The sequence below is a fragment of the Uloborus diversus genome, unplaced genomic scaffold (genome assembly GCF_026930045.1).
Source record: "Uloborus diversus isolate 005 unplaced genomic scaffold, Udiv.v.3.1 scaffold_35, whole genome shotgun sequence".
NCBI classification, from domain to species: domain Eukaryota; kingdom Metazoa; phylum Arthropoda; class Arachnida; order Araneae; family Uloboridae; genus Uloborus; species Uloborus diversus.
The window spans coordinates 15,505-36,032 of NW_026558516.1; the positions used below are offsets into that span (position 1 = coordinate 15,505).

General features: G+C 32.8%; 1 protein-coding gene across 1 annotated transcript; it reads left to right on the forward strand.

The window, feature by feature from the left end:
• Nucleotides 1-9,838: 9,838 nt before the first annotated feature.
• On the forward strand, nucleotides 9,839-18,709 carry LOC129233341 (zinc finger protein 3-like; the record flags this gene model as incomplete). The annotated part of the gene is made up of 2 exons (XM_054867381.1): nucleotides 9,839-9,877; nucleotides 18,140-18,709. Coding segments are annotated over exons 1-2 (609 nt in total), but the record flags the coding sequence as incomplete, so codon positions are not given.
• Between the last annotated feature and the right edge of the window lie 1,819 nt (nucleotides 18,710-20,528).

Below are 20,528 nucleotides of genomic sequence, written 5' to 3' on the forward strand. Positions count from 1 at the left end.
CTGCGTTTGAGAGCTTTATGCAAATGTGCATGAGCCCTAACGCAAAACCATATTCTTGTGCGCGTTGTAAAGTTACACATTCTGATTGTTTAAATTGTAATTGGCATTCAAGAGCGTGTGGTACACAAAAGCATTCATACTCCTGTGGTGTCAGAAGACTTTTGTTCATGATTCTCATTTAGTGACGCATTTAAACAGGTTGGCAAGGTTTTGGACACCAGGGTAATAACTCTGGTCCAAAACCCATGTATCCAAAAGTGTTTAAAAGTATTTTTTAATAGATATTGTATTTTATGAGAAAATATCAAAAACAGAATAAAATGTATCAAAATAATGTTTTGTATTGAACATTTATTCCGTGTTGAACATTCAACCTATTTATGCAGCTGATTTTAATCTAGTTACATTGAAGCTGAATTCTTGATTAAAATTTTTTGTATGAATGCGTTTATTTTTTAATTTTGTCTGTTTGCTTGTTTTTGATAATTGCATCGAAATTTCCCTATATTTAATGCTTTTGTGCAAATGAAATCAGGGTTGACAAGGTTTTTACCGTCCTGTTTGTAATCCTTTGTCCAAAACTACATTTTTTGAGTAACTACATTTTGTGAGAAGATATAAAAAAAGATCGATTAAAATTATGTTTTCCTTTCTTGAATGTTTATTCAATGCGAACATTCAAGTTTTAATTTATATGTAACAACTTATTTACATAGCTGATTTTAATGGTTGGGTAGAAGTGAATTCTTCATTAAAATTTTCAATTTATAGGCATGAGGGGTTTTTAACCGACTTCAAAAAGGAGCCGGTTATCAGTTCATACCGTATGTATGTTTTTTTTCTTTGTCCACTCACAGCGTCTCACCTAGTGAACCGATTTTGATGATTCTTTTTTTAATGGATAGGGAATGGCTCAACTTAGGTCCCATTACTTTGTTTGACCATATTTGTTCTTTAGAAAAAGTTATGGGAAAAACACTTTAAATCTTATGCAATATCCCTATTAAATGAAAATGATATGAAAACCATTGTTATAAAAGTTTGGTGCCACATAACAGTAACATTAATAGTAATTGTAATGATAATTTTTAATAAAGGCTTCTCTGAAGCAAGCATCAAGTTTCTTCAGTGTCATTGCTCCATAGTGGTGGTAAAGCTAATCTGGAAGGGAGGTGATGCAGTGATCAGGATCTGCCTTAGCCTTCACAATACTACCAGGTTATGCTTGCCTCAACTATACAGGATTGCATCACAAGCAACTGGTAAGCTGTGAAATGCAAATTAGTTGGGGGATATTTAAATGGTTATAATTAAATTAGCACTCAAATGAATTCCAGAGAGGAACAAAGATAAATTTTTAGTGCCAGTCGCTTAAAGTTTGATGCGTGCTTATAGTTTTTTTTTAGTATGGAGCATTTTTATGAAAAAAATAAGGTAAAGTTTTGTGATGGTAACTTCTTACTTTTACTGAAATATCTACATTTACACTAAAAAGAATGAAATAAAAAAATTTTGAAAAATAAAAAAGAACCGATTTCAAAATTGCTCTTAAAAGTGAAAAATAATGTTATTGTTTAAACACCATCGATAATACTTTTAAACATAGTTTTTGAAGTTGGCGCAGAAACGATAGATAAGATCATTCACAGCTGTAGCTCAACTACAACTATAAATTTAACCAGGCCTAGTTTCTTTACTACCACATACATTATGCATTGATAACAGCATATTTGAGTAACAATATAAATGTTTCGTTCCTAATTTTGAATGATTTTCTGAAAAAAATATGAACAAAGCATGGTTACACTGGATTTTACTTTTTGTTTTTGCGCCAACTTCAAAAATTATGTTTAAAAATATTATCGGTGGTGTTTAAAGAATAAAATTATTTTTCACTTTTTAGAGCAATTTTGAAGTACGTCCTCTTTTTTTTTTTCTTTCAAAATTTTTTTATTTGCTCCTCAAAAAAGTAAGAAAATGTATCAAATCAAAGGCTTAGATTTTTTCCCCATCACATGCTCCTCCCCCAGATACGCTCCTCCCCCAGAGAGTTTAATGATTTGTGGTTTTAAAAAAGCATTCTTAACGATCTTTCGTAATGTTGGGGAAGATGAGGTTTAAGGGTTCTCCCTGCCCATTTTTCAAAATTGCAATTTTAAAACTGCAATTTTTATATCCTCTAATTATGTTAATAGAAAGACGATTTGGGAGCTCACTAACGAATTTTTTTTTATAGTAACACTAAAAATGCAGTTTCAGAAGGTTTTTGGTAATGAGAGGGAGAAAAATGTGCACTACAAAAAAAAAAAAAAAAAAAAAATCGACCCCTTAAAGATGAGGGGCTCAGGCCAAGTTGACCTATGCGGTAATCAAGTCCTGTTTATTTTCAGTTTTAATGTAACTTTTCTAGACATCATCTTATCTTTGGAACATGCTAAACTGGCGATAATGGTGTCATCTATAATTTTACACTTAGATTTTATGCAAAAAAAGAAAATCGACCAACCTTTTGGTATAAAGTTTTGGTGATCATATTTGTTTTCAGGAAGTTATTTTCCATAAGAATCAGCAAAAATGCAATTAAAGGTACTTTTTTTGCCGCATAGAAAATACCGCAGACGAAAAGTTAAAACGACCGTTGCGAAACCGAGAATAGGACCAGTGGTGACTGAAGAGGAGAAACTATTTCATCATCATCTGCATAGCGAGCGTGGAGGCGGTCGTCAGATATTGAACTGGAATGAAACTTAACTGTGACCAATTGCCATTGTTGACATCGCGATTCATGCTTGCTGGCGTCTTATCTCGTTAAGCATCCTATTTTGCTATTGTGCTTAATTTTGCGCTCTTTTGAGTCAATTCTTTCTTTTTTAGTATCCTAAGTGTCGGACCCTCTTTGTATTCAGTACGAAATATCCGTTAGTTTGTGCACTGAAGTTTACCCTACGAATATTGGCAGAGAACAGTAGTCCACTGAACTTTTTTGAACTGTTTCCTTGCTTCGTGAGTATTTCATCAGTTCGGAAATAATTATTGCAAAAGTTTTATGTGTGTCTTCTTCTTTGGGTTGTGTATAAATGATGTCACCAGGTTCGGATATTTTGGGCCCTTCACTGCCTACTGGATTGCTGACCCTCCTTCCCCGAATAATGAACAATTTTCTAAAACGAGTGACAGCTGTTTGTTGTCAGCTGCTTTAATATTTTGACCTACCATATCTTGAACTCTTTTGTTTTTTTCTTTATATTCATTATTGTTATTATTATATTTTTTATTTTAAGTTACTTTGTATAGAGGCTTCTAGGTGTTTATGAATTTTTAATTCCGATTTTTGAAAACTCGCTTTATTTATAAGTTATGTCAGCAATAAAACAAGACTCCATAGCTTGATGTTGTTTGAGATTAAGCCAATCTTTTAATTTCAGTTCAAGTTTTAAATAATTTCAAAACTGTTTTCGCCTGTAGACTGAAGATCTTGGTTTTGAAAGGATTTTCACATAAAATGGAAGAATTGGAAAAATTCAATGATTCTGCTTTCATTCTGTATTTCTTACAAGCTAGGCTTATGTTTTTCCGATTTTCAGGTTTTCTTTTAAATATTTACTTGATAGTTCCCTGCTTTTAAACTTCATGAATTTTTCTGCAAATTTTTTTTTTTTTTGCCTCTTTAATTAATTTTTGTTCATTTGTTTTAATGTATAATGTCTTTCTGAGCTGAGCTGAAATTCTCAGGATTTTTCTTGTTCTAAACTGGTCAAAACATTTATTTTGAAAAATGTTTCAACCCGTTTCCTAATCATTTCTGGGGAACGTTGAATTTTTTGAATCCTTTTTTTTAAAGTTTTTATTCTTTTATTTACTGTGGTTAATTTTAGGCACTGCGAGGTGTTTTACTTGACGATAATTATAGTACGTTAGAAGAGAGCTTTCCGAACTGGGTGCCGCTGGAAGAGGTGAGGGGTGCAGCGAAGTGCCCATGGTAATAATACTATGTATGAAATACTAGACTAGGATGCCGTGAGAAAATTCTAATTCTTCAAAGAGTGCCGCAAAACGTTAAAATTTCGGAACCCTGTATCTGAGGGCGCCAGGCAGCGGTGTTCAGAAGGGGTCAGGGGATACCCCGCACCATACCCCTTATTCAAGAAAAAACTGTCTTAGGAAAGCAAAGATATTTTAACAAAAAGAAAAGCAGGTATTGTTGGGGGAATGGGGAGAAACTCAATTCTTTTTAAATAACAAATCTTAAAATTAACAGATGCATATTATTGTTTAGAAAATGAAGTTCTCCTCTTTTTTTTTCTAGTCAAGCTGAAACAAAGAGTCTTCAAAATATTCTCTCCTTTTCCCTCGTCCCCTGCAAAAAATTTAAAATAAGTTTCAGTTGTTCGGTTTGAACAATAATAGAAAATTGATGTCCTTCCACTGAAGAACTTTAATTTAGAAAAATTAGGCGGAGGGGGTGATTGGTTTAACTCCTTTTTTTTAAATCGATCGGAGGCAACTTTAAATAGTTCCATTCCTTTCATTACTTTATAGTCAACAAATGTAGCCTATAATGCAAGGGTGCCCATATAGGGGGTAAGGTGGGGCTCAAGCTCCCCCTCCCCTTAGAAATTAGAACTTCTTTGTTTTTAGTACTTTTTTCTTAACAAAAATGTAAAAACTTTTCTTCTCCTGCCATTAATGAATTAAGTTATCAAAAATGTCAAATTTTGATGACTCTAATCTGTCCTGAAATTGGTTTTCATGGGGAAAATATCATGCTAAACCATGGTTAAAATATCTGAGCACTCCCCCTTATACAATTTTACATACGGATGCCCATGCTATAATAGCGTTTTTAAGACTTCAATTTCTAAAACTTTCAGTTATTTATCCACGCCCCACCCCTCCGAATTTTCCCACCCCGTAGCATCACCAGAGACAATCTAAAACTGCGTTCTTAGGACTACAATTCCAAAATTTTTCCAGGAAGGAACCCCGAGACACTCCACTCCCCAAGGGAATTTTTTAGGAGTGCTCTCCAAAAACAATTTTTTGCTTGTTCTACTGGGTAACAATATGTCCTTGCCTCACCTCGAAAAAAAATGAGAAGATCAGGGCACTTTTGCTAATCCCCCCCCCCCAGCTCCACTCCTCCTCTCCGAAATTGAAATTACAAAAAAAAGAAAAAAAGGAAGGATGGGAGCTAAATTGGTTTTTTTCACTCCTTCATCCCCAAATCATTCTGACTCTGACTCCAAGGCTCAGATTGCTAAAAAGTAGCCAGATGCCTCCACCGTGCTGTGAGCTTAATTGAAGATACGCACAAATAAACATCCATGGGTCATTCTCATAAATATATGGACCATTTTGAGTTCATTAAGTTCAAAATAATTCAAGTGGCTGGAATCAGATGAAACCTTTTATAGAGATAGATATATGTAAGGGATTTATGAAAAAAAATATTGGTCATGTTAAACAAAAATATTTTTTAATAGCATCAGGGCTCCGAAATTATACTGCCGACATGCCCGGGGCATGCAAAAAATTCGATTGGGCATGAACCTCTTACCCTTACACGCTCCGCTGGATATGTCATTTTTTAATCAAATATTTCTTCCTAAAACTTTATTATTTGGTAATTTTTTCAAATATTACCGTCTCCTTACGGGAGCTCAAAATTTATTTCAAGCGGTACTGCTAAAATCATATTTTTACAAACATAAAATCATTCAGAATAATCGCTTATATCACTGAGCGATCTGCCTAAGTAAAGTGTAAAGGTAATATCTTTGTTTACTGCAACAGGGATTGCCTTAAGTTGAGTAGAAAAAGAGAGTTTGCTGTTTCTGGTTTGTATGGAAGCGATCTTTCCCTTTATATAATTATATATATATTTTTAATTTTAAGGACTGCTTAGTTTTTGAGGTATTTCTTTAAACTATTTTTTATATTGTTTATAAACAGTTCTTAGTTCAGATATAAAGCTGTCTGATTAGTGATACATAAAAATTTTATTCTGTATGTAATAAATTTCGGTGCACGTAAAAATTTTATTTGGGCATGTAAGTTTTAGACAAACATACCGGTGGGGCATGTAAAATTTTAAACATTTTTCTAGCACTGAATAGCATTGTACCCTCAAAATTATAAAGCATATTAAGTTGCTCCTCTGATCCACGGGCCTCCACAATGCATGTCCCTTCCCCTGGGGGGTTGTGTCCATGTGCCTCAGAATTGGTTTATTTATAGACGACCTTCTCGACTTCACACACTCCTTTTTTGCGTGAAGACCGTATCCAGTACATAACATCCAACCCCTGGCATTCATTTTAATTTGACGTGAATTCAAATTATGGTTGCGTTAAAAGCGATTAGTAGAAACAATAAGCGTAACGAGTAGGGTCCCATTGGAATTCATGATTGGGAAAAAAATATAATTTGAGAATGCAAGATCTCAAAATTCATCATTTTACATTTTATTGTCTCTTGTGACTCATTTAATGACTTATACCCTAGTAAACCAGCCCTGTTACTCGGCAAAATAGTGAGTGCCTTGATTATAAATGGTATTTGACAATTTTATAAGAATTTGTCTTTCTTTTGTTAATTACTATTTGTTAATTACTATTTAATAGTAATAACTATTAAATAGTTATTATAATAATGTTTTATTATGAATTTTTTTATAATAAAACATTTTTTTAATTACTATTTAATAATTTCAGCTGCTTTCTTTTTTGTGTGTAGGTACTGGTATACCCCAATTCCAGCTCTTTCAAAATGGACGTGGCATCGCAAACATCTGGAGATTCCGTTTTGATGCAAGTGATTTTCAAACTTGTAAAATAATACTTTGTAATAGTACTTGAGAATTTTTAAAAATTTGCAATCTAAGAAAACATGTAAAGCACACCCTGTGTATAAACACTTGTTACACAGGGTATTTAAAAATGCAGGCTACGAAAGTCTTCTTTCTATGCTTTTATGAAAACTTGCCACTGGGAATGTAGGAAGAGGCATTGAAAGACACATACCTTTGACAATCAATGCTTTTTTATTAGATTGTTAAGAAAAATCCAAAACCTTGTAATTATTTTCTAAAGGCACTGCTTGAAAAAAGAAATGTGATACACTTTTTCTGAATACATATTGTTGATTACAAAACTGCTCTGGTAAATGTAAAATTTTACGATTTACAGGCTGAACCGAACAAAAGAAAAAGCGTACAGTGTAAACCTGTGTCATTTGACCACTTGCAGTGCCAAAGTTTTGTGCTCAACTTAGAGAGGTGGTGTACTTACAAAGGTGGTCAACTTTACAAGTTTTAATATATGCCGTTTTTGCAGTGACGTTATTATGTTATATAACTTAACTTAACTAGAATCTGCATTTAAGCTATATTTCACGTAAAGGGATAGTCTTCAAATTATTTTGCCGTATCAGTTCCTGTAAATTAGAACTCAAAAATGCATGAAATATTGTGCGCTAAAACGAAACCATATGTTTGATGTGAATTTGTGAAAGACATTTTCTAAGAATTCTGAACCAATAACACACTGGAAAATACACACAGATGCAAAACCATTTTCTTGTGAGTACTGTCTAAAAGCCATTTCTCGAAAATCAAATTTGAAAAGGGATTTAAAGTTGCACACTCAAAAAAACCTACCTTCTTGTGAGCATTGTAAAAAGACATTTTCTGATAGTTGGTCTTTGAAAAAGCATTTGAGGGTACACACTAATGAAAAACCATATTCTTGTGAGCATTGTAAAAAGACATTTTCAAATAATTCAAATTTGAAAAGACATTTAATTATACACACTAATGAAAAACCATATTGTTGCGATTGTTGTAAAAAGAGGTTTTCTCAGAGTACAAGTTTGATGACATTTGTGGATACACACTAATGAAAAACCTTATTCTTGTGAGCATTGTAAAAAGACATTTTCTGATAGTCGGTCTTTGAAAAAGCATTTGAGGGTACACACTAATGAAAAACCATATTCTTGTGAGCATTGTAAAAAGACATTTTCAGATAGTTCAAATTTGAAAAGACATTTAATTATTCACACTAATGAAAAACCATATTGTTGCGATTGTTGTAAAAAGACATTTTCTCACAGTTCAACTTTGATAAGACATTTGAGGACACACACTAATGAAAAACCGTATTCTTGTGAATTCTGTAACAAGACATTTTCTCACAGTAATAGTTTGGATATACATCTGAAAACGCACACCAAAGTGGAACCATAATCTTGCAATTCTTGCCTAGTATGGTCATTCCAGACCCATACGGCATAGATTAAAGCAATGTCCAGCTTTCCACCAATTACTTCCATATTCAAATCCCCAACCACTGAGCTGCATTCTTGGGTTTTGTCATCTTTTATACTTTTCTTCAGAAAACACTGAATTTTAACCAGTTTTCCAGCTTTTTTTATCCCATGACAATTTTTGCGCAATTTTTTCAGAAAACACTGAATTTTAACTAGTTCTCAGCTTTTTTTTATCCCAAGAAAATTTTTGCGCTTTGTCCATTAACTTACGCTACAATATGCTACAAGTACCCCACATTTTCCCTAAAAAAAGATTTAAAAAAAACCCACATTTGTTTAAAAAAAACCCAGCTTTAGTTGGGTTTTATGTCGAAAAACCTGGGGTCCATGGGCTTTTTTTTAAAAAAAAATCTGAGTTTTTGCCAACCCTGTGGCTTAGAGGCGGTAACTAACGCTTTTTTTTTTTGTATTTTGCCCCATGAAAAAAAAAAAGATGTGAAAAATTTCCAATTTTCATTGAAGGCACAAAAATGAAAAATACTGTTTCGATGCAAGTTTAATTGTAAATTAGAATGTTCTCTCTTTTCGTACTGTAATTTTCAAAATAAATTTCCAATTTGTTCATTTCAGAAGAGCTCAGTCATCTTAATTATTTCACTTTACCCCACATTCCCCTACTAATGAAACTCTGTGAACCCAAAATTGTATTGCAGAACCTGTAAAATCGCACTAGATGAAATTTATGCAGAAACTGGGTTTGAGAGCTTTATGCAAATATCAGGGTTGTAATTTTGGCCGGACAAAACTGATTTTATCCAGGCCACTGGCCAAAACCGGTTAAAACCGGCCAAAATCCCAGTTTTGTTAATGTATTAATACAACATAACGTAATGTTTGTATCTTAATGTTTTTGAGAGATGTGTGTTTTGCAACTAATAAATCTGTTAGTTGGAAGTTTTTTAATTAAGCACAGCAATTTTAGTTAATTAAATATAATATTAGTGTTGTAATTTACATTACAATAACAATAGTAGTGAACAAATTTCAACTTTCTTCAAAATTAATAACTGAAATTGCTCACAAGTAAAACAAAAGACATAAGGAATACAAAACAGCCTCTAGCATAAATATAGTAAATTTTCACTAGCGTTGCTTTTTAATTTTCAAAAGTGTTTACCCCCTGTATCTTTAGTTTTTTTTTTTTTTTAATGCATATATATGTTTCTAAAAGAAGCTTTTTTTCCTCTCATTTATTAATCTAGTTGCGTATTCTAATAATTTTCATGTTTTTATGCCTAAAATATTAACTTGCATCAGTAAAACAGTAATCCACAGGTTAAGTTTGCACTGTTTTAGTGAAATGCTTTTCTAATTAATACTTTGAATTCAGAATGAAAGAAAGTGGAGAATAAATAACAATAAAATAACTCACTAACTTCGATTTAAAATATTAGACTGTCCTAACTATTAAATAAGAAATTCTTATCTTTTTTAGTTAATTTTTGGCAGAGAAGCATCTAGCGTGAATTTCGCGATGCCATCAGAGTAAAAAAAAAAGAAGAGGTAAACTATGATTGTATCCAGCATGAAACATAAATATGAACAAAAGGTATAACCCATGTTAAAGAAAATTTTTCTTATTGAAGATTACTCATAAAATAGTTAAAGCTCATTCAAATTCAGTTGAATTCTGTACAGCAGGATATTTTTTTTTAAACATTGCATTAGAATATGCAAGTGTTAAAACATTACCTATTTGCCCTCTAGCATTGCTTTAAATTGTTCTGATTATAAATTTATATCAATGGAAAACTGAGTCAAGTCACAATTGTCAGCTTTGTCTTAAGTTTCAATTAAATTATGTACAGAATTATATTGTTCTTTTCTCTCTTCTGTAACTTTTAACTTTTTATGACTGGCAATTTTTCAGTTTTTGTTTGTCAAACCTTAAAATTCGAGAAATAAAGTGCAGTAATATTCTCAGAGTTACATATATGTAAATCAACCAATTTTGAAACTTAAAAGTATAATTTGTTCTGGGTTTATTTGAATGCTAATTAATAAACCTTAATATTGCATTGAAAATAATTATATAAAAGTAAATAGCTTATTTATTGAATATGATGATTTATATTAAACAAATGTGTCCAAAATAATTTACTTAGCTAGGCTTAACAAAATTACAAACATCTGGCCATGGGGCACAACTGAATATTGCTTTGTGGGTACATATGTTCATTCCAAATGTGACTCTAACAAATCGCACAAAATTGAAGAAATATGGTACTTAAAGTAATTTTTAAGTAACTAACAAAGACTTGTTTCTATTCTTTGCTTGTGCATTCATGTACAGTGAACTCCTGATTCTCCACAGAATAGGGTGGCACAGATAGGCAAATTCGCAACTTAAGTTAAAAAAAAAAAGATCCTAGCATATGCAATTGCTTAAAAAGACCATTAACACTCGTATACATATGTAACAGAGCTAAAACAAAACCAGTGTATGTAAAAAATGCATATCAAAAAAAAAGAAAAAAATGGATCACTCATTAATGTAAACTGAATTTACACACATATGCAAGCAAATGGTGAAAACAAATTACAGTAAACTCCCGATTATTGGCGGTCGGATTATCCGCGGGTCTTTTCACATTGTTTTTTCTTTAACTCCCATTAAATGTATTGAAACTTCTGATTGTGTTATTGTTCGTTTTTAGCTTTTACATGCATTTTTTTACATTCAATATTAGTAGATGAAATGTAGCAATCTTTCAAGCTATAATTTAAACGTGTGTGTGAGTGTTATTCATATTTTTTAGCTATTATATACTCTAGTATCGTTTTTTACCAATTATTCGGATTATCCTCGGTTTTCGTTTATCCGTGGTCAGTGGTTACTGTGCCACCCTATTCCACAGATAATCAGGAGTTTACGGTAACTACAACAGGATCAAGCAAGGTTACGCCAAAAGCACATAGAAGGGATAGAATTCCGAGAATGGTCTGGTCACTTGTTTATGTCTGAAGTAGCATAAATTTAAAAATCAGTAAGTAGTATAAATCCAAAGCAGTAAGTGATCTAGATCTAAAAATCAGTTTTCAACTAGTTTGGTTTCCGTAACTGTGAAAAGGGGGGGGGAAGAAATGTTTAAAAGAAACTTTGTAGGCATACGTGTTAGGTTCAAATGTGTGCGTTTGCCTACATTCCGTTAATAACCAGTTTTTTTGAAAGTGTGAATGTTCGCGGATAATCCGCCCCGTTTAAGTTTGGATTCAAGTATGGAAGTCAACGTGTGTCCTGACAAATATGTCCTCCTTCGTAGCTTAAAGAATCATTTCAAATAGGTACAATATGACCTGTCTTATGTTTAAGCCAGAATGCTTGCATTTAATTATGTAGAAAGTTTAAATAAAAAATATCATTATACTTGGAGATCTAATTGAATGGCTGGTATCAACAGAAAGTTGACAAATAACTTTATATGTCTATACGTTTCTCTTTTAAGACCAAAGGAATAAAAGTTTAGCTAGGGTACTTGAATGCAAAAAATATTGATGCATTAAAAAAATAATTCTTTTGGATATCATGACATAAGTTCATTCTAAGCAGACTCTTAAGTTTTGATAGGTTTGGAATTTCAAAATTCGTACCAGTTCAAACAGTGTTACAAAACAGTAATTACAGTGTTATACACATTACAAGTAATTGAATAATTTAAAATAAAAACTTCTTGTAGGTAAGGGTTGTGTTTTACAAAATTTTGTGAAAATGATTTGTCATAAACCAAGATCTTATTTTAGCAAACTGGCCCTGATTTATAAATATTGGGCCCCTGCAAAAAATCAGCAGGGCCCCCAACTGCTTACTGGATTCTTACGCCAGAGAGAGCCACGGGCCCCTTTAGTACAGTGCTTCCCCCCCCCCCCCCACTGCAGATATGTAGATCCGGGCCTGTTGGCAAAATAAAAAATGAGACAAAAACCATGTCAAATGAAATGTATTAGCTCTGAAGTAAATATAAAAACATGATGCATGACTGTTTGTTTGTGATACAAAATTTGTGAAAGGTTCATTTCAGTAATTTTGAAGTTTGAGAAGTCTTAATCTTGTGTCTAGTTGGAATCAAAACATTTCCTAAACTTTATTTCAGTTACTGGTCTTTACATACAATGCCCTATTTGGGGTAATACACTTGCTACAAGTTATCTTTTATCAAACTTTATAAATTTAATGTTCACTTACTTTTTTTCACTCATTATCTTATAAATATGATAAACCACACATGAAAAAAATGGTAAATGATTACATAATAAAAGAAAATATTAAAGTTAGTTTAAATTGAACACAGATGTATTATTTGAATTCTCTTCTACAGCAAGAGCAAATTACCCAAATGAAAAAATTTTCTACAGGATACAGAAATTTAACACTTAATTGTTTATAACAAGAAAAAATATTTTTGCATTTTTTTAAAAATTGACACACTGAAATCAGAGCTCCACCAAAGTCAGCATTTGACATTTAAATTATTTTGGTTCAATTTAAAAGATCTTTGAAAAGATGTGATGAAATATGTGATACAAAATTGTGACAATTTATCATTTTTGGTTTTGGTTGATTCAATATCATGGGCAATACATTCTTTCCAGTTAATCTTTATGTTTATAAAAAATTTAAAAGCTTCTCAACAAGGCCGTATCCAGACATTTTTTTCGGGAGGGGCCCGGATTAGCACATTGCCCTAACACACACACACACACACACATAGTATATATAGACCCACCAAACGCATAAAAATGTTAACATAGAAGACTTTTTGTCTCGACTTATAATGATTCCACTGTTTGGACTGCTGTTATTTTAATTTCTTATTCACCTTGTAGTGGTAAGGGTAACAGGAGAGTGTCCCTTTAAGTCGGATGTAGAACATCCATAATTTCAGGGGGTCGGGGGTTTTCCCCCGGGAAATTTTCAAAAAAAAAAAAAAAGAGCTGTATTTTGAGGCCTTATATTAGGTAATTGTGACTACAAAAATATGAAAAAAAAAAGGCAAACAAAGTCTTTTAAAAGTTATACATTCTTTTGCTAATCAAGATCAAACAAAATAAAAACTGCTTGCTCGACAAATTATGGAACTTAATGGACAGAGAGGAAAAACGAGAGAGGAGAAAAGAGAAGCACTTCGTCATCTGCTCATATCGGCTTTTAGTGAAGTTTGTTTTTGATCACTCCCCCTACCCCCCCTTTTTTTCCCATTAAATGCCCTACAGTATGAAAATTGTACAAAATAGTTTGAAAAAAATGGTGTAGACATTCAGAAAATAAGAACGGAAGAGTAATATTTTGGCCATTTGAACAATTCATACTTTATTTTCTTGATAAGATACAAAATTGAAGAACTTTTCAAGGAATTACAAAAACTTAAATAATTTTCAAAGACTCTCAAACAGTTGAAATTATTTAAAGCTCTTTATTTACACTTTTCAGAAGTTGATTGCACAGTCTTACAAAATGATTATAATTTTGTAAAACACACCCGTTTTAAGTTAAAAATAAATGCAACGAAATATTTCTCGAAACAAACTTTTTTTTTCAATCACAAGTAGTGCAGAAAATGAAAAGAGTAGAGTAAGTTATTTTTTTTTCTCATACTAAAGATATTAACAGTATGCAGTAGAAGTAAAGGAAAAAAAAAACAAGAAATAACAAAAGAACTTCCATGATACTGAATTCGGCATAAAATAAATGCAAGACAAGAAACATATCAGTCACAAAAATGATCTTGAAAGTTATGCTACAAAAACGCAAGAATCGTGATTTTTGCATTTTTTACTCAGGATGTATCAAGGAGCTGAATTTGGCACATCTTGGTAACAAGATACTCGCCTAGTCGGAAACTAGGGGCCCAGCCTTTGGGGAGTCCCCGGCTCGAAGTCAGTACAGTGTAAGTTTTATAAGAGTTTTAGGGGGAGGAGGGCAGGGTCGTGCACAGAGGGGAGAAGGGACACCTGTTGACCCGGGCTCGAGCTTAAATGGGGCCCAATATTTTTAAACCTAGGGTTGAAAATATGGGTAAGCAATATGGAGGGGGCCCAAAAAAAAAAAGCATTTGTGACAGCCCCAAAATTTCTGTGCACGCCCCTGGAGGAGGAAGTGCACAGAAGTCAGTTTGGTAGACTTGAAAAATCTACCGAACTGACAAAGGGAATGCCTTAACCCTGGACTGCCCTGAATTGAATTGGGAAAGAGAGCAGGAAGTCCTAATTAAAGGTCTAAATTTCAAGTGTGCCTTGCAGCTAATGAGAACTAGAACTGCTTTTTCTGTATTTCTTCAAAATATTATAAATTTTGAATAGTAGCAAAATTAAGAATTAAAAAAAAACATTGTTATTTCCCTTTTCTCACATTAGGAATTTAAAAAAAAAAAAAAAAACCTTGTTTTACGGTGCAAAACATTTCGGGTTTCGGGGGGGGGGGCCCGTCAGGCCCCCCCCCCTCTGGATACGGCCCTGCTTCTCAAAAGAAGTTTCAAAGATATTTTTAAAAAAAAGAGTTACAGATTTCTTTTTTGAATAGTTTTGGACATGGTCCAGTGACACTATCTTACTTTTTCCCCGAAACTGAATAGTAAAGATGTATTAATTTCAGCTACAAGTCCAACATGCAGTGCATCCCGGTTGTATTAAGATATTAAAATGAGAACTTACAAACGGAAGATCAACGTCCATGCTTATCTTTACATAATTAACAAGGTAGAAAAACAAATTTATTTGTGATTTCTATGTCATAAATGTTGAACTAAGACATGCAACCGCTGAAAATAATCAAATCACTTTCATAAGGTACTTCAAACTTACTGTTAGCAACGTGTTTTTAAAGAATGGAATACAATTAGAACTGCAGCTGCAATAAGTTTAAAACTTATAAAAAGATCTTGAAATATTCAGTAAAATTTACGAATTCGGAGCAGAAATATTTGATGTGATATTTTTATACACACTGTCTAGTGATCTCCAGCCTTGTTTACATCAACTACACCACATGCCTGGCTCCCTGAACGCCGATGCTTAGTGAAGAGAACCAATTTTTTTTTCTGACTCGGAATAGAAATAGGAATTAACTGCGACCGATTGTCATTGTTGTCGCGCCATCCCCGGGTCACGTTGACAGGTTGCTGTGATTTTAATCTTATTAATGCTTCCTATTTAGCTTTTTTGTTTACTTTTTGAGTCGCTATTTGTTTTTACAATTTTTCCAAGTGCCGGATCATCTTTTTTATTCAATGCAAAACTTCCGTTGGTTAGTCTGTTCAAGTTAATCCTTCGAATGTTGGCAGAAGACAGCGGAGCAGTAATCCACCGAACTTTTCTGAACTTTTTGGTATTTCCACGCCAGTAGGAAAGTGACCGTGATTATCTTTTCTTTTCAGGGAAGAAAAGGGCCAAATTTTCATGTGTGTACCTGCTGAAATTTGACTCCCCCCTCAAGATTTTGTATAGAATAAAGGTAAACTACAACAGGTGACAAAAATGCAAAAAAAAAAAAACTATTATTTTCTCACCCACTCCTTGTCACTTGAGTGGCTATCTCGCATAATTATACAGTGGACTCTCTGTATCCCAACACTCCCTAATGTGAACACCCCGATGTTCTAAAAACATTTTGATGGTCCTGGCAAAACTCCTTAGGCTTTATATAGGCTGACCTCTCAGTGAGAGGCGTTTAGTAAGACCTCATTTAGAGTATGCTGTTCAGTTTTGATCTCAGGAAAGATATTTTTGTATTGTAAAGGGTTCAAAAGAGGTCAGAGAAACACTATTTTTTGATTTTTTTTTAAGAGTTACATATATGTAAGTACATGTACGCTAGGGTGGTTCGAAAAAATCAATTTCTTTATTTTGGAATTGCATTACCTCTCAAAAGTTGTTGTTTGATATCTTTAATTGAGGAAAAATAATAAATTTCTAATCAGACTTCTTCAATTTCTGAAAATTTAAATTTTGAACACATTTTTTCAAACTTTCAGCCTTATGCGCAAATTAATGTTGTCAACTTAGATTTTTTTTTTTTTTTTCGGAATTGAGGATACAAAACTAAAACTTTTGAGAGGTAACACGATTCCAAAATAAAATAAAAAACAATTTTTTCAAACCCTTTTTAACAATTTTTAATCTTTACTGCTCCAACCCATTTTTACTTTCTTTTACAAAAAAGGAAGTATTCACGAAAAAAAAAATTCACTCAAAAATCGGCCTTAATTTCCATTTAGGGTTCCCACGGTCCTAAAAATTCCTTAGAAACTCCTTATTTTTCGCTTTCAAAAATAAGGACCCTTAAAAGTACTTAGTTTTTGCTCAAGGTCCTTAAAACCCTTAGAAAGTCCTTAGTTTTTGCTACTACTGGCAGCTTTCTAAACAGGGGCACTTTCTTAAGGAAAAATTCAAAAATGTCTATAATCGGTCAAGAACAAGGTTGTGTAAACGTAATTGCAGGTAATTTTTGAAGTTTGAAGAATTAAGAGGAATGTTTTAAAAGAGTGTCCTTAGGAGTGTTTGAACCCTTGGAATTTTTTGAAAGATTTTGAAGTCGAAAAAAAGTTTAGGCTGTCTTTAGTGACGTAAAAATATTTGAGAAAGGTCCTTTTTGTTGAAAAAATTACAAAACTGGAGTCTTGAAAATGCTGAAGTATTAAAAGCTCTGTTTTTATCTATCTTTGGGCAAACTAGGGCGAGGGGATTCTGAGGCTCTCTCTAGAAAAATTTTTGCAACTGAAGTCTTAAAACTTTTAGGCTGTCTCTTGTCTTTAGTAATACCAAGGTAAGGGCAGAGGAGTTCTTTGTAGAAAAAATTAAAATCAGGAGCCTTCAAGACTCAACTGTAGGCCATCTTTCATGAATATAGGGGAGAGGTTCGGGGCTTGCCGACAAATTTTTGAAGCTGGATTAAAACATCTTAGCTCTCTTTAGCTCTAAGCTATCTTTCTATAACTTTTTTGGGTGTATCAACCTTATTTAAGATAATACGGAAAAAAAAATCCAAGTGGAAAATTATTTTTTATTATGTGTTGTGACTTTTTTAATGACTCACAGTTGTAAATTTGCCCCGTTACTCAACAACTTTAATACTGTGTTTGGATTATGAATGTAAAAAATTTTATTAAAATAAGTTTTTCTATTGTTGATTACAATTAAATATTTTAAGATGCTTTCTTTTTGCGTGTAGGTGCTTCTTCGTGCCCAGTTCGGCTGTTTAAACTGGACATCGCAACATAGACATCGGGAGATACAGTTTCGATGCAAGTGATTTTCAAATGTTTAAGAGTTTTCGGTGCAGGTATGCTGTCTGAGCATTCTTTTGAAAGAGGACATTCATCATTGCACTTCTTTGTACTGTGAAATAATATTTTATTATTGTATACCAGAATTTTTTGAAATTTTGAATCCAAGAATACGTGGTGACTATGGCCTGTGTATAAGCACCTCTTACACAAGGTTCTTTAAATTGCAGGATGCAAAATTCGTATTTATATGTTTTTACGAAAACTTGCCACGTGGTGAGAAAATTTAGAGTCATTGTGAAATAGAGACTATAGCGTTTGTGTAATGAAACGGCATATTTTTGAACTTACATTAGAATTACATTAGAATACATTTTTGAGCTCCTGCTTCTTGTGAAAAATAATCTTCAAATTATTTGAACATGTTTGTTCCTACCAAAACAAACTCAAATGTACATGCAACATTGTGCCCTAAAGGGAAACCATATTCTTGTAATTATTGTAAAAAGACATTTTCTGATAGTTCTTCTTTGAAAAGGCATTTGAGGATACACACTAATGAAAAACCGTATTCTTGTGAGTATTGTAAAAAGGCATTTTCTGAAAGTTCTTCTTTGAAAAGGCATTTGAGGATACACACTAATGAAAAACCGTATTCTTGTGAGTATTGTAAAAAGGCATTTTCTGAAAGTTCTTCTTTGAAAAGGCATTTGAGGATACACACTAATGAAAAACCGTATTCTTGCGAGTATTGTAAAAAGACGTTTTGTGATAGTTACAGTTTGAAAACACATATGAGGATACACACTAATGAAAAACCGTATTCTTGTGAGTGTTGTAAAAGGACGTTTTCTGTTAGTTCTACTTTGAAAAAGCATTTGAGGATACACACTAATGAAAAACCATATTCTTGTGATCAGTGTAATAACACATTTTCTCAGAGTTCAAGTTTGAAAACACATTTAAGGATACACACTGGTGAAAAACCATATTCTTGTGAGTATTGTAAAAAGACATTTTGTCATAGTCACAATTTGAAATCCCATTTGAGGATTCACACTAATGAAAAACCATATTCTTGTGAGTTTTGTAAAAAGGCATTTTCAAAGAGTTCTACTTTGAAAAACCATTTAAGGATACACACTAATGAAAAACCATATTCTTGTGAGTTTTGTAAAAAGACATTTTCTGTTAGTTCATGTTTGAAAACCCATTTGAGGATACATACTAATGAAAAACCATATTCTTGTGATCAGTGTAGTAAGATGTTTTCTCAGAGTTCAAGTTTGAAAACCCATTTGAGGATACACACTAATGAAAAACCATTTTCTTGTGAGTTTTGTAAAAAGACATTTTCTCAAGCCTCCCAAATGAAATCGCATTTGAGGATACACACTAATGAAAAACCATATTCTTGTGAGTTTTGTAAAAAATCATTTTCTCTCTCGGTTCATTTAAAAACACATTTGAGTATTCACACTAATGAGAAACCATATTCTTGTAAGTATTGTAGTAAGTCATTTTCTCACCCAGCGCATTTGAAAACACATTTGAGGATTCACACTAATGAGAAACCAGATTCTTGTGAGTATTGTAGTAAGACATTTTCTCAGAGTTCAAGTTTAAAAAGACATTTGAGGATTCACACTAATGAGAAACCATATTCTTGTAAGTATTGTAGTAAGACATTTTCTCAGAGTTCAAATTTAAAAAGACATTTAAGGATTCACACTAATGAGAAACCATATTCTTGTAAGTATTGTAGTAAGTCATTTTCTCACCCAGCGCATTTGAAAACACATTTGAGGATTCACACTAATGAGAAAACATATTCTTGTGAGTATTGTAGTAAGACATTTTCTAAGAGTTCAAGTTTAAAAAGACATTTGAGGATACATAATGAAGAAAAACCGTAGGGTTGTGATTAGCGCTGGGTGATGTTGCAGATTTTAACATCACATTACAGCAGTAAAATATCACAATATTCTAATACATTGCAATGTTTTCGGTGTGTTTTCTTTTCCTTGAATCAGGTGTGTCATCGGCGAAAGGGGGGGGATGGTTCCTGTTGCATGGCTCTCTTTTGAAATATTTTAGGGGTGTATGAATTCTCTCAGGTTTGTATGCTGCGGGAAAACCGGGAATTTTCAGGAAAAATGACATAGTTAAAAATGTCAGGGAAATTTCCAATTTTATCCCCATTTTTTTTTTCTTCCAATTTTTCCCCAGGGAATTTTGTGTTATGAGATTTTATCTTCGTTTCGTTTTTCTCGATGTTTCTTGAAATCTATTGAAAAGTTTTGAGGCAAAATGACGCTGGCAATAAAAAAAAAGGCGACCCAAAAAGCTTCCGAGGACACCTTTTTTGCCCCTCAACAGTTCCTTAGAAAAAAAATTCCTAGGGTGGACAGGAATTATGCACAAACTACACAGGGGAGGAGACAATTTACTGCTTCTGAAGCACAAGCCTGCGGATGCTAGGATCGATGTGGGAAATCGTTTTTTTTTTTTTAAATCGAAAAATCTTTTCAGCGAAGTGTGAAATGTAGTCGCCATATTTGGTCATTCATAAGATAGAAGTAGACACGATGCTTAGATGCCTAAATTTCCAAAAACAAAGCAGAATTTGATGTTTTTTTTCGCTGCAAACTAATGAAAAAAACGCAAAATCTACTGCAAATTGTTTTTGTTTTAAATGCGTAAATTTCTTAAGAAATGAAAAATTTTGTGCTTAAAACTTAATCTTATCCTCATTGCCTTGAACGCAAATGTGCTAAAAACTTTTCAACTGAGCTGTAGTTTCAGGAAGATTTACTTTTTTAAAATTGTTTTCATGCTACAAATTCAAAAAATTATTTCTTAATTTTTGTCGTTGCCTCCATATTTGGTCATTCCCAAGATGGCAGTACACAAGACTTTTTACCTAAGTTTCCGAAAATGGCATTGGATATTTATTGCAAATGCAAACTATTTATAACAACA